Genomic DNA, 14367 nt, shown 5'->3' with positions numbered 1-14367 from the left:
AATTAAGAAGAAGCCAATAAGTTGATTACTTAATGCACACTTGCGTTAGCGATTGTTTCTTATCACCGCCTTGCTTCAATGTGTTTCGTTTCAAGAGGCTTTCAATTTTCAATTAACTTTATTTGATTCTATCTACACGACTGGAAACTCTATCCAAAGCCTGTGAACTGGCGCAAGACATGGCTCATGGCGGCGGGGTTGTCCGCAGGCGCCATATGACCCGACCTATTTATCCAATACATGGTAAAGTTTCCTCCCGACTTCTGATAGCCTTCCAAAATACGATCCACGCTGATTGCAACACGAGGAGCCGTCAGGTACTCTTCTCTTCTACTCCAGTTCAACTTGTCTATCCAGTTAACTGTGCCAGGTGTGGCGCAGATCAGATCCAAGCCACCCGAAAAGACGCCCACTTTCAAGGAAGTATTGTCCAGCAGTTCATTAACTATATATAGGAAATACGAATATTACCTAACATTCTCTTATATAAGACAATGCTGTCCTTTACCTATATGTATAACGGGCTTCATAAAATCAGTTTTATGTATGTCAAAGGTGGTGCCACTCTGTGAACCCCATTTAACATTAGAGGGTATGCCCAGAGTTTCAGCTACAGGTCCGCGCATAAGATTCTCTAGCAGCTCATCACGATCTTCATCGATGTCAAACTTTACCATGGTGCGATACATGCGCTCTATGAATAGGCATTTATTGTACTCAGCTTTACTTGATAATATTCTCGCAACTCACCTGAGGGTGTCTGCAACATCCCCCGCTGATAGCGATCGCCACGAGTCTCCTTTAGCACATTATAGAAATCAACGCCCTTTGAGGCTTTCATCACCTCCCATTGCGTGTTGCCCCACTGTGCAGTAGATTGTATCCAACGCTCGTTGTCCACTAGTTCGGCCGTAAAGTTGGCCGCCTCCATGATGGCATTGTAGCCATCATGATCCACGATGCCCATTTCGAGCAGAAATGGACCCCATGCTAATACCGAATCAATTGGCGAAGTCCAGGGATCCCCCAGAGCCACAGACAGCAAATTGCTCTTAATCTCTCCTCGTTGCTTTGCATAGTAGAGCTCTAGAGCGAACTCCGGAGCCATCTTTCCGCCGTAGCTTTCGCAGAAAATATGCAACGGCACAGTCTCGAATTCCGGATGTAAGGCATAGAAACCCTTCATTAGCTCAACCAGATCCAAAGCAATTTCGTTGTTTGTAGCCGTATAGTAAGCCGTATTGTCCACATAACTGAAGCCACTTCCCACAGGATTATCAATGAAGAGCACATTCATGTCCTTTACCCATGTCCACTCGCGATAGTCGCCATATAAATCAACAGGACCCAGCTCCTCAAAGTTACCATAGCCTGTGGATGAAGCACCTGGACCGCCCTGCAACCAAATGGCCAAGGGCCGATCCGTATAGCTGGTGACATTGGCTGTGGTGTAGTAGAGCCAATAGAACATGTGGGCGCCAGGACGTACATCCACATAGCCCCAATCCTGTTCCCCGGGTCCATATCCGGGCTTTCCTAATAGATTCGATGTTGCAAATGAAAATTTTATTTGAAAATTTCTCGTTTGAACTTGCCTTGTGCCAGTGTTGCGTAGCACAGCAAAAATATTGCTAGTATTGGAGTTGTATTCGCCATCATCCGTTATAGTCAGAAACCCACGGCGCTATGACTACCACCAGCTCGTTGGACTCCATTATAATAGAATCGCTTATCAGAAATGTCAATGCTAGGCAATCTTGATAAGCTTTTATTTAGTAGTCTTACCTATAAGCGCGATATTTTAATCGATTTATTGACTGCAAGTGTCACACTTAACAGAAATTTATCCCGAGTTAATATTCAATAAGAACTGATATAGAATTACCAAAACTATAATTATTCCAGTAAATCAATAATGGGATTATGGGAAATATAGAAATCATGTTTGTTGAGCCTTGTTTAAAAGCTAAGCCCAATAAGCAACTAATCCGCTTAAATAAAAACGGTCAGTTCTCAATGCACCTTAAAATATGTTATCGATAACGTCCACATGAAACCGGCAAACATAAAATGTGGCAGCACCAGTTCAACAGCTGTTAGTGCTGAGTGTTGTTATATTTCTTTGTGTCTAGCAGCAGGTGTGGGTGGGCATTAATTAAATTAGATTTCACAATAAATCAACGACATGGCATCGGTTCGCATACCAAAGCAGAAGGTCATACTTTGCGGGGATTATGGCGTGGGGAAGAGCTCCTTATTCAGACGCTTCACCAACAATACCTTTGTCACTGAGACAGACCGCAAATCGACGCTCGGTCTCGATCACATTGACCGCGAGTACAATGTGGGCGAAAAACAAATTAAGGTGCGCTGTAGTGTATATTGTTATATCAAAATACTGATTTTCACAATATTTGGGCAGCTGCAATTGTGGGACACTGGCGGCATGGAACGTGTGGCGTCTGTGACCTCATCCTATTACAAATTTGCAGAGGGTGCTATTCTGGTCTTTGCTCTGGACAATGCTGCGTCGTTTCATTCCTTGTCGCAGCACTTGTTGGATATAGTCACTTATGCGGAGAATGCCAAAATCTTTATATGCGGCAATAAATGCGACCTTGAAGGCCGCGAGCCTGAGGTAACCGATGAAGAAGTCGAAGCCTTTTGTGAACAGTGCCACAACCTGATTAGTGCAACATACAAGACATCTTGTCGCACGGGCAAAGGTATTGAGGAAATGTTCCAAGATATCTCATGTCAACTGGTGCAGGCCAATCGTTCCAAAATGGAGCTTCAGGCGCTCGAACGACAAAGTTTTCAAGTAGACAAAACCAACCAGACAGAGATCAACGAGGATGCCTCCTCTTGCAGCTGCTAGCAGTTGGGAAACATTGAGTTTGGCTAATTTATTGGCTAAAGCTGAACTCAATGGATTTTTAATAATTTATTTAATTTATTAATACCAAACCAAACTTGGTTAGTTTTATTATTATTTGTAAATATTCACTGCGAATTTAATGCTAAAACGTCCTAAAATGATATATTTATATATATTCAATATGATATAGTTATTATTTAAATGCGCCCAGATACAAAATCCAACGAACAATTTATTCTTTAAATACATTTAACACTCATATGTACGGATAAGGTGCATAAGTCATAGTAAATTAAGCTTTGTAGTTTAATGTTTAAAATTTCCTCAATATACATACCTAACTCACAATTGAAACTAATAATAAATAAACAATTAACTCAACAAGGAATGCGCTAACGTGTTTTATAGTCACGAAACTATGATGTGGCAGCTGTGGAACTCGGTGCAAATGTTAAATAGAGGCTCACTCCAACAGCAACCACGAAGCAAACGCCAACGCCATAGAGGACGACCTTTTCGCGCAGTGCGCGCAGCATCATGGAATTAAGGGTGCGGGAGGCACGTCCTAAATCAGCATTCGTTTCCATTAGACGAGCGCGTGCGCCCTGCAATGTCTCCCGCTGATGATGTAAATCTGAGATATTTTCAAAAGCATTACTAAATATGTAAATAACACCCGAAGAAAAAATAAATACCATTTAAAACTTGTGCGCCAAGCGCTTCCGTTTCAATAGCTACGCGATAGCCTTCGTTTAATCGATTGCCGGTGCGTTCAATGCGCTCGGAGTTATCCAGCAATCGCTGACGTTGATCATTGGTAATGGCTACATCCTCGTAGTAGTCACCGCTGCCAGCCAAATCAAGTGTTGTGAAATTATTTGTCTTCGATCGTATTCTGTCTTTGGTTTGTTTGTACTCCGCTTGCAACCGCTTCAGCTCCGCCTGGGCGACTTGTATTTTACTATTGAAGGTGCTGCGCTGCAATGGATTCAGCTCGCGCACCTCCAGGCCCATTTGCTCGAGCAGCTCCTGTGCTTCGGACAGGCTGGCATCGATTTTGGTGCACAGTTCATTGCGTTCGGCTACGAGGGGAGGGGTTCAATCAAACTGCTCGAAAAATATGTTTAAGGCTTGCACTCACTTGCATTCTGTTGTAAACGACCAATGTGTGCAGTTATTTCAGCGATTAGCGCTGCGTATTGCTGCTCATATTGCTCAAGAAGCGACATTTGTTATTTATTTAAATTACAATTACTTTTTTGTTGATTTGCAAAAATATGCTTAACAATTTGCTACTCCTGTTTTGTTTATCATTTCAGTCACTAAATGCCATTCACAATGAAACGCAACAGTGTTGTAAAGTGTTCTTATTGGCGTTGCCAGACTTGCTCTACCTTACCTCTACTTACCGCATCTTTTCAAATAAAAATACGTTTGTTCTCAAATAAATTAATATGTTTTATTTTAATCTCATCGAATATCATTGGTTTGCCACAGTACTGTCTGCTCAAACATGTATTACCTAAATCAAGTTGTGTGGAAAGACAAATTAATAATACTACTTCATTAATTAACTACATATGCATAGTATGTACACTGTTCATCACATTTCTGTTTTTGTCATCTTTTGAGTAGAGTTTAACCTTCTATGAGCGTGGCTTTGTCACCCTTGCGCAGCACTAGCTCCAGCTGCGACAATAGTCCAATGGCACGGAAATTCTCCTTGAAGAGCACGAAATCCTCTAAAGGCTTCAAATATTCCAACGCTTGAGTATAACTATCCAGTTCCTTGAGCACATTGACCAAGGAGCTTGAATCCGGCTCTGGGGAGTTGTGGCCATTTGTTTGACTGCCGGCACTGCCACTATGTTTCTTCGGCGAGGCTGGCGCGGATGCTGTTGCTGGTGGGCTACTGCCTTTGATAGAACGTACAGGTGTTGACTTGCCGCTGTGGCAGTCGGTCAGAGTTTTGGGTGCATTTTCCTTGCTGCTGGCGCTGTCACGTCCACTGTTATTGTTTTGCTCCTTGGGACTGGGAGTATGCTGATCCAGCTGTGTGGTGGCTGTGGATTCGGCCAAAGTTAATGACAATGGCGATCCACGTGCAGCAGCCGAAGCATTGATCTCTTGTACTTCATCATCGGCTGGAGATTCCAATTTGGGACGCTTGGCCAGCTGTACTGGCTGGAAGGGACTGACGCGCTGCTGCGACTGATTTGGTGGCAATTGTGGCTGGAAGGGTTCGCGCGGTGGCTGCGCTGCGCCTGGTGGTGCTGGCACCACATGCGGCGGTGGGAACTGTGCCTGCAACTGTTGCTGTTGATGCTGCTGCATTTGTTGCTGCAGCTGTTGCTGATGGCGCTCAAAGTAGTAGTCATTAAAGCTAAAGCCCGGATGTGGATGTGGATGTCCGTGTGGATGGCCTGGGAAGGGCGGCCAGGCTTGATTTAATTGCTGTTGCTGCTGCTGGAGCTGCTGTTGCTGTAGCGCGTAATGCTGCTGCTGCTGTTGCTCCTGATAGCTCTGCTCCTTGTTGTCCATGCTGTCGTCGTCCTCCTCATATTCGCCATACTGTTGCATGTAGTTCATATACTGCTCTGGCATCTCCTCCAGCTTGGCCACACGCTCTGCACTGGCCGGCGGAAACAAATGCTGCAAGTCCTGCACAATGTCCGGTATCCATAGCGACGTTCCCATCGGTTTCAGCTGATTGGTGGCCAGTTTCTGAGCAAAGCCCTGCAAGTGCGTCTCGCGAAACCGATTCAGCCATCGGTTGTCCGCTATGAAAGATGTGCTACCAATCACCTGGCGTGCATTCTCCGCTTTGTCCTTGATCATGCCATGAGTGATGCTGCCTCTCAGCTGTGGATTGATATTGGCCCGCACCAGCCACTCATAGACAACTGCATTAATGTAGGCGCATTTGCGACTGCGCTCGATCTCCTCCACCATGGCCTGCTGCTCCACGGCCTCCAAATTCGAGGGCACCTCCAAACGCAAAGTGGGTAATGCATTCGACTGCAAGCGTCGCCCGCCTAGCACACTGGGATCAAAGTGTAGAGCGCAAACAACGGGTTTCTTGAATGGAATGATGCGCCGCAATGAGGCATGGCACGCCTCCTTCCACAACTTGTGAAAGGGATTGTCTGGCCGGGGAAAGGCAAAGAACTGCATGCTTGGGTGCTGTCTCGAATTCGACAAGCATCCAATGATGCAGCATCGCCGTATAGTCGGCATGGCAACTGGTAAACTGTTTACGCCCCGAATTGTTAATGAATTTTTGTTGGCGTTGCAAATAAATGCCCGCCAATACCAATCAGAACATAAAAATATAAATAATCAGCTGCAAAGAGAAGAAGCACGTAAAATGTTAGTTTAATTAAGTATAGTTAATGTATATATTCATTTTTTATTGAGATATGCGTAAATTTACACTGATTCTATTCTGTCCTTTGCCTCTTTGGCATTATCTATTCTTTCGTTTTGCTTTGAATTTCGCCGCGGTTTAAGCGAACAGTCTGGCAACGCTGGAAATTTCAGATACAGTTATTAGCTCGCCTTGAGAGGGCGCAACGCAATTTATTTGAAAATTAAATTATAAGAATTAATTGTACTATCAACTTTTGTCTGAGCAATTAAGACTTTTCACTCTGCTCTCGCTTGCTAGGGTATAACATTAAAAATATAACGGTTAAAGAGCTTCAAATTGCAAAAACTGCAATCAACTGTAAGCTTAGAAATTGCCAAGCAACCCTTCAAAAAGTTAAAAAAAAAAGGAAAACAATTTGAAAGAAAGTTCAATAGAAGTTTTTGTGCTTAATCAACATCAAAAACTAAGAAACTTTTGTTGCAAGCAAACTCCATTAAGCCATGCCCTAGGGAGAAGTACTTTATCGAGGAGAAGACAAACTCTTGTGTAGTATACTAAAATTGAAAATAAAATTTGGTTTCGACTTCTTGTGAAGTATGAATCAATACTATTTATCCAGAAGGACAAAAACTACCACGAAATTATATTGAAATCTATGAACAAACCAGATTTTATGGGGGTTCAACACATGACGCATTATATCTACATGCATGCTTATATATCTATAGATTATATAATACATTTGTATTTATAATAGCTTCGACCTCGGGTTTTTGGAAAAATACCATCTGCACGCACACTCACGCATACAATAAAGATACGTACACTCACACACACAGGCAGGCCTGCTTATGAATGCGTTTAGTTATGTAGGTACTTCAGAAAGTTTGAATATATATAAGAGCAGTACGACGAGCGTGATGCCCGCTATAAGTTACAGATACGAGCACACCATAAAAAACATCTCTCTCACACGCACACACACATACTTATATAAAACTGTTGATAAATTTGAAGCGCTGCTGAGGCAACGATGCGTACGCCTTCAGAAATCGATACGTTTTCCAGTCCCAAGTCACAGCCCCCAAAACCAGAACCAGTCGTACGTCGAACGCTCCATTATGGGAGCACCCAAGCACCCATACCCATATCGGCAGAGCTCACACACACACACACATACAGATACACTCGCATACAGCTACAAATACGAAGATAGCTGCTGCTGCTGCTGCTAACTCTGCTCTGCTCTACTCCGCTCTAGCAACAGCAGCACTTGACTAAAGTGAACGACTTGGTCGAGCCTCCGCCTCCTCCTTGTTAAGATTGAGGGTAATACTCTGCTGACTCAGATACATAGCTACGATGCCCCCTTTTGAATAAGCCACCTGCCTGAGTCAGAGAAGCCGGTATTTTCGATTAATAAGATGACTTAATACATAAAGCAATGTTCGTGTTCGCCTGAAGATTTACTATTTGAAATCGTTGCCTTTCCCCTCGCAGCCCGGCACAAGTTGTTGCTTGGGTTGGATTTACGGAATTGGGTTTTATCTTTCAGTTCAACTGCTGCTGTCAGCTAGCTTAGGGGTTGTTCACTGTCGCAGCTGTTGTTGGCGAAAACTTTTTGTGTGCCGGAAACTTAGTTGGCAAGCAAAAGTTTCATAGCCCAAAAAACCCTTCCACTAAGCATCTTCAAGATATTTCTACACAGCCCGTCGCACACCTTGACACAAAACGAACAAAACGCTTCGGTCTTCGTCTATGCTTCGTATTCCAAACACAGACACACTCACATACAGAAAAGACAGTCGAAGACAAACATACATATACACACATATATATATATATATATTTATATATATACTTGTAGTCGAGTGCACTACACCATCAATTCCAATTCAAATCTCCCCTGACTGACTTGCTTTATAAATGGTTTTATATTTCCTTTTATGTCGTCGCTGAGCTATATACACTCTGCTCGAGCGTTCGAGCGTTCGAGCTGTGGCTGTGGATGTTTTTCTGCTATACGAATACATATTGCCCTGCCCCTGCTCTGCCTGTGCCTTAGCTCTGTTCTGCTTTAGCTGAGCTCTGTTCAGCTCATCTCATCTCTCTGCTGCTGCTGCTGCTGCCGTTGATGCTGATGCTGAGCTGATGCTGCCCTGCTCGCCTTTCTTTCCCTTATATCGATTGGCACTTTATCTTAATCGCCTTGAGACATCGTCCCTGTTCCGCGCCCTAAATCCTCCTCCTCGCACACCCTGAATAATGGTTGCCTACAACTGGCTAAGGTTGTCGGCTTTAGCTGTAAGGCTGCTTTGGGGATTCGTGAAATTTCGTGCATCGTCATCATTATCATCATCATCATCACCGTAATCATCGTCGTCGTGAGCCTTAGCTCGGCTACGTCTACAGTTCAGTTCTCGTCGAGCGCCCTTTTGTTGCTACGTATCTTTTGTATCTCGATATCTCTCTATCTTTGTATAACCCAGCTATTGCCTTTATATATTCCGTCAGACACTTTACCTACTGCCCGTTCTTGCCTTTTATGCTTCAAATATTCGTAGCATTAACATTCCATTTCCTAATTCAGTTTCAGATTTCTGAGTCTGTGTGTATTTTTTGTTTTGTTTTCATATCTTTTCATTTTGTCAGGTAATTTTTAGATTGATTTTCGTCATGCTTAGGTAGATGTATATGTATGTGGTACATATGTCTATGCATTTATGTATGTATCTAAATATGTATGTTGAGCTATTTATGTCGTATGTGTTAGTCGTGATAGTTCAAGGTGACTTCGATTTGACCTTTTCTATTGGGTTATGTGATATATTAATAATCATTATACATGGAATATATTTATTATATTAGATGGATTTCTTTTAATAACGGATATAAAGTGTCCAATAAATGATTTACGTTTATGGCTGTAATTAGAATTATTTATGTATCCATAAAGCTGCTTTGTGAAACTCGACTTAAGATTCAATATGGACATATGAATATATGTATTTGAACTATACGCTTTTTAGTTTAGTCTGTTTCTATTTAAGTTTGTTTTCTATTTAAGCTATTTACACTTTAGTTTCCACTTGCACATGCACTCAAAACTAGATGCTTATCAGCTGCTGGTCGCCCAGTGTCAATGTCCGCTTATCAGTGCTACGGTTCTTTCTCACACAACCCCGAAAAGCCAATACGCCAACACGGAAACGGCGCGAAAAACGAAAGCACGATGAAAAAAAAACTGAAGCAGAATGAAAACAAAAACAAACCAAAACAATCAACGGCCCAAAGACCAAAACACTTTCGCAGTCGACGTCGCTGCCGACGCGCAGTCTAACTGTATGCAAACAAAAACAAACGCGACCCGCAAACATTTTTAAATAGCGGGCAAACACTTGCTGCTGTCGCAGCTGGCGCCGCGTGTGGCATGCAAATGCCGATGCCGATGTCGACGCCGATGACGATGCCGCTGGCAGCGACGTCAGCGGCGCCGCGTTGCGCCGCTTTTTTAATTGCACAGAAACACAACACAAGAACGAGAACAAGAACAAGAGCAACGGGAGCAGCAACAATGACAGCATTGACAACAGCAGCCGTAGCAGCGGCTGGGCAGAGGCAGAATCTCAAGACCCCGTTTGTTTACATCGCCACACACACGTGCACACAAACACACACAGACACAAACGCACACACACAGAGGCACATTACACATTCGCACAGTGGTACTCACTTTAGGAGCGTGTGCCGTGTCGAGCACAAACATTCGATTCTTGAATGAAACTTTGCACGATTATCGATGCCGTATAAAGTCTGTATATTTATTTTTATATTTGTATATAAATGTGTTATTTATTTATGTCTATATATTATAATCGGTCTGAAGCCAAGCCGAAAATCAAATCAAATCGTAGCGTATCGAATCGAAAAAAACGCCTGGCTAACAAGAAGCGCGTTTGGTCGCGCTGTGAGAACCGCTTCGGACGAACGTTCAACACAAAGTGAAATATACGAAACTAGCGACAACATCGCCAAGCGACTCGACGACCGACCCGACCGACTCGTTTTTCCCATCTATAGGAAATATTTAATCCCAAACAAGCCAAACCAAACCAAAACCAACCGAGCAAGCAGCAAGCAGCAAGCCAAGCGATGGGCCAGGCATTAGGAAGGGCAGGGCAGGGCGAGGGGCAAGGCAGTCGGCAAGGACGGGCAGAATATCTTTCGACGTCGACGTCGCAGTCGGCGTCAGGCGTGCAGAGCAAATACGCAGCAGCAGAGCCAAACTGTTTGCTTGCCTGTCTGTCTGTCTATCTGGTCGTTCGTCATTCAGTCAGTTCGTTCGTTCGTCCGTTTGTCAGTTCGTCAACCGGCAATAGCAAAAACCCGAAGTTCATCCGATGTTTGGGGTGCTTTTGCCTCTGCTCTGTTGGGCCCTTTGGTGGTACGCTAAGACTTTTTATTTAGGTGGTTAGAGGGCGCTGGAGCTGTTGTTGTGGCTGTGACTGTGGCTGGGGGCTGCTGCTGGTCTCGACTAGTCGTGCTACCCGAGTTCGGGACTTTATGTGCGTCGTCTATAGCGAACACTGATGGGATTTAGAAGGCGCCGAGACGTAGAGCTCGTCCGTCAACTAAATTTCTCTATTTTAATGATATAGGGTGTGTTCGCCCAACTGTATATACATACATATATATTTATAATTGTATATACATATGTGTGCTCTTTTATAATATATGTATATGCCTTATGCTCTTTATATGTATATATCGTAAATATATTTTATGCGTGATATCATTTTTATGGACATCATTCGACTTTTTACGATATATTAAACAGTGGCAGCATTTACTTAGGACTCAGCTGGGTTATTTGATTTGCTAGCCACTTACCTATCCGATCTTTGTTAATGCACCGATCTCAGGTAACTCGACTTTGCCGCGCGTGATCCATGCATGGAAAATTACCTTTGATTAGAGCTATAAAACTCTATTAAATACTATAAGCAGCTGCTCTCTGGATTAACAGTTTTGCCTAATATCGCAGCCAACTGAGCAGATCTCATATAATTAGCACATCTTTTTGGTCCAGCCAAATGGCAAATATAGTGCGAGAAATACTCGATTATATATATACAAATATTTATAAAGATATATATATATATCTTTCTTATTTTGGTTCGGCATCAGGCCAAATTAAACAAGTTTCCGTATGATACGATGCGAGTACTTCGTATTCGTATGCTACCCACATTATGCGTCTTCAATCAATCGTGAGCCAAAAGATACATTTGTATCTGTATCTGTAGCTGCTGCTTCGGTTCCCAGGTCATTATATTTTATACATATCCGTTAACGAAATGCCAAAGCAACTTCAATGCGAGCTCTACATATATTTATATATATATATATACAGAAAATCCATTCTACGCCAACATCTTTTCCAATACACACACTCATACACACACACCCATACGCACACACGCATACAAATACTTATAACAAGCTCGTGCATACATGGAGCTATCTAAAAGATGCTGAGAAGTTGATACCACTGCGACGTGTGTATATCTGTAACTTGAAGTATTGCTCTGCTCTGCTCAGCTCTGCTGCTCTGCCCGGGCAGCAACAGCAGCAGAAGCTACAACAACAACAACAACAAATATATACACTATAAACGTGTTGTAGTTAAACCCATTATCGTCGTTGGTTGTGGGTCGCCCAAAGCAATTTGATGGATTAGTTTTAATACGAGGAGTCGGACCAGTGAGAGAGAAGTCGAAGTCCAAGTAGAAATGTGGCTGGTTAATGCAGTTTGGGTTCGGTTCAGTTCGGTTCAATTGAATTGGATTGGATTATGGTGGTTGCAAAATCTATATACACACATATGACATATTTATATATATAAATATATATAAAAGGTATATAGTGAAGCTGGGAAAATATTAGCAATTTTATATGTGTGCATAAATGCGAACTAAAAGTATTAGCAAAGGTAGCTAAACCACACGCAGTGTCCACCTTACAGCATCCAACAGTAGCAGCAGCAGCAGCAGCAGCTGCTGTGGGTGGGTGGTTCGGTGGTTCGAGTTATGCCTTAAGTTTCTAGAGTTGACGACGATGACTCGACATTAATATACATTATATTTTGTGCAGCTATCGACTGTCCGGCAAAAGTTTTCAAATGCTTTTTGGGGTTGTCCTTTTGGAGCTAGAAGCTAGGAGCCAAGGGCAGGCGGTAGGGTGCTGGCTTTAAGGGAGCTGTAAGCCCTTTGGCAACCTTTCCCAAAAACGAGCTGTGGCAAACGAGCGAAGAAAATGACCTTTCCTTTTGCGCTTTGCACGAAAACCGAATGATTACGACTAAGGATAAAACATACAGATGCATAGCTACACATATATATATAAATATATATATATATATATATATATATATATATATATATATATATATATATATATACATATATAGCCAGCTCCCCCACCCTGATAAACACACGCACACATACTCAGTCCTTGACAAAAGCTCATCTATTATGACCTTTTTCTACAGAGCGGGGATTTAGCCATAGAATTTATTATGGTCATGTATTATATTGAACTGAAATGCCCTCATACCGCTAACCCACCGAGCGCACCACAAAACAAGTTCTGAATGTCCTTAGTGCTCGTCCCTTTTCACAGATACGATATGCCAGGGAGGAACAGGCGTAGACGTAGACGTAGACATAGCCATAGCCATAGCCATAGCAACCAGATAGTATTTTTCCATTACCTTTTTTGATTAGGTCCGGGTCTGCGAGTCGATGCTGCTGCTGCTGCGGATGCTGCTGCGGCCGCTGCTACTGTAGCTGCCACAGCTAAAGGTATCGCCGACTCCTGACTCCCGGCTCCCGGCTCTCGACTCGCGTATCTCTGCATCTCGCACATTGTGTGCTCTATAATCTATATGCAGCACACTCTATATATATATATATATATATATAAATATATATTTATATACATATATATATATATGTAAGTATGGGTGCGTATCTATTCTATTTGCAGTCTATAGGGACCTGAATTTTTCCTCGTAATTTCCTTTGTGCCATTCGCTTCTTCCTATGGCTGGTGCCAGTGGCCTCGTTGGCTGCCACTTCACAGCACTGTCGGCGTCGGCGCTGACGTCGCTGCCAGCGTCAGTTAGTAATCCCAATTCCCTCGTCTCCTATGTATACGAGTTTATTGCCATTTCCATATCTGGGCTTTATATCTCTTGCGTTGTATTCTCTGCCTGCCATTCGATTCGATTGGCTTAGCTGGAAAACTGGAACTGGAAAACTGAATACCAACAAAAAAAACAGCAAATAAAAGAAGTAAGCGAAAACTCAAGGAACGTGTCGTATATACGATCATTTAAAACCCGATCCAAAGATTATGAATGAATGATGCTGATCTTTTACTCTGTGTTTGTGTATTAGACTTAGGTCGTATACGACTCACACATGCCCTACAATTACCAAGAACTGAGAGATATCAAGTGACTGCATATAAGCAATTAGTTAATTCGAATAACTAGGGACTTTCCTAGGCCAATGAATCAGAATATTGCTAATGATATTTACAGGTAATGCAAACACTTGCCATGAGCTCATTCATCATAGTTCGTTAGTCTATATAATATATACTTTGAATCCGAAAAGGGGAAAGAACTGTAGGCTAACAATTACTGAACATCAAAACAAAATAGTTAACTTGATTATCAAGGTGCATATATCTAATAATATATGTCTATGAAAAGAAAAGTATCTCTACCTTTTCTGGAGTTTTCCATGCCTAGTTGAAGGCAACACAACTGTACCTCTTGAAGGCGAGCAGACGCCAAGCACATAGCTCTAATAATACCTTTCGAAAAAGGTATGTGTGTGCTGTATGCAGCATATATATAAGTCGCTTGGCTTCCCTAAAACGTAGCTCACACCAAAATCGAACCCAAGTGAAATCCAATACATACAAATGCCCAAAGACCATTTATATTTATAGCCAGCCCCCCGAAAAGAGAGTCAGAACAACTGAACAACTGACTGTCGCACCGACTGTCGTCTTTGTGAGCACATTCCCCAATCCCCAAGCTCCAATC

General features: G+C 42.6%; 4 protein-coding genes across 4 annotated transcripts; 1 reads left to right on the top strand and 3 right to left on the bottom strand.

Moving 5' to 3' along the window:
* Positions 1-118: 118 nt before the first annotated feature.
* On the bottom strand, positions 119-1700 carry LOC111598768 (retinoid-inducible serine carboxypeptidase). The gene is made up of 4 exons (XM_023314182.2): positions 1596-1700; positions 751-1536; positions 509-694; positions 119-445 (listed from the first exon to the last, which is right to left on the bottom strand). Exons 1-4 carry the CDS (start codon positions 1657-1659, stop codon positions 150-152), a joined length of 1332 nt encoding a protein of 443 aa, XP_023169950.1. The 5' UTR covers positions 1660-1700; the 3' UTR covers positions 119-149.
* Positions 1701-2090: 390 nt separating this feature from the next.
* On the top strand, positions 2091-2988 carry LOC111598771 (ras-related protein Rab-14). The gene is made up of 2 exons (XM_023314187.2): positions 2091-2365; positions 2423-2988. The coding sequence occupies exons 1-2, from the start codon at positions 2186-2188 to the stop codon at positions 2876-2878; spliced, it is 636 nt and encodes a 211-aa protein (XP_023169955.1). The 5' UTR covers positions 2091-2185; the 3' UTR covers positions 2879-2988.
* Positions 2989-3139: 151 nt separating this feature from the next.
* On the bottom strand, positions 3140-4213 carry LOC111598770 (vesicle transport through interaction with t-SNAREs homolog 1A). Its single transcript, XM_023314186.1, has 3 exons — positions 4020-4213; positions 3574-3960; positions 3140-3512 (listed from the first exon to the last, which is right to left on the bottom strand). The coding sequence occupies exons 1-3, from the start codon at positions 4105-4107 to the stop codon at positions 3295-3297; spliced, it is 693 nt and encodes a 230-aa protein (XP_023169954.1). The 5' UTR covers positions 4108-4213; the 3' UTR covers positions 3140-3294.
* Positions 4214-4346: 133 nt separating this feature from the next.
* Positions 4347-6291, bottom strand: LOC111598720 (integrator complex subunit 3 homolog). Its single transcript, XM_030225611.1, has one exon. It carries the CDS (start codon positions 6113-6115, stop codon positions 4517-4519), a length of 1599 nt encoding a protein of 532 aa, XP_030081471.1. The 5' UTR covers positions 6116-6291; the 3' UTR covers positions 4347-4516.
* Positions 6292-14367: the final 8076 nt, after the last annotated feature.

The sequence above is a fragment of the Drosophila hydei genome, unplaced genomic scaffold, assembly GCF_003285905.1.
Source record: "Drosophila hydei strain 15085-1641.00,03,60 unplaced genomic scaffold, DhydRS2 tig00008135-arrow-pilon, whole genome shotgun sequence".
Lineage (NCBI taxonomy): Eukaryota > Metazoa > Arthropoda > Insecta > Diptera > Drosophilidae > Drosophila > Drosophila hydei.
Note: the sequence above shows the minus strand (reverse complement) of the source record. Positions and strands in the feature narration are given on the sequence as shown.

Excerpts from the sequence above, each read along its gene's own strand:
- LOC111598771 (XM_023314187.2), top strand. The coding sequence starts at position 2,186 with ATGGCATCGGTTCGCATACCAAAGCAGAAGGTCATACTTTGCGGGGAT. Across the intron at positions 2,366-2,422 it reads TGGGCGAAAAACAAATTAAG|CTGCAATTGTGGGACACTGG; the intron begins GTGCGCTGTAGT and ends ATATTTGGGCAG.
- LOC111598720 (XM_030225611.1), bottom strand. The coding sequence starts at position 6,115 with ATGCCGACTATACGGCGATGCTGCATCATTGGATGCTTGTCGAATTCG.
- LOC111598770 (XM_023314186.1), bottom strand. The coding sequence starts at position 4,107 with ATGTCGCTTCTTGAGCAATATGAGCAGCAATACGCAGCGCTAATCGCT. Across the intron at positions 3,961-4,019 it reads TCGTTTACAACAGAATGCAA|CCGAACGCAATGAACTGTGC; the intron begins GTGAGTGCAAGC and ends CTCCCCTCGTAG. Across the intron at positions 3,513-3,573 it reads TGGCGCACAAGTTTTAAATG|ATTTACATCATCAGCGGGAG; the intron begins GTATTTATTTTT and ends AAAATATCTCAG.
- LOC111598768 (XM_023314182.2), bottom strand. The coding sequence starts at position 1,659 with ATGATGGCGAATACAACTCCAATACTAGCAATATTTTTGCTGTGCTAC. Across the intron at positions 1,537-1,595 it reads CTACGCAACACTGGCACAAG|GAAAGCCCGGATATGGACCC; the intron begins GCAAGTTCAAAC and ends CGAATCTATTAG. Across the intron at positions 695-750 it reads GATGTTGCAGACACCCTCAG|AGCGCATGTATCGCACCATG; the intron begins GTGAGTTGCGAG and ends GCCTATTCATAG.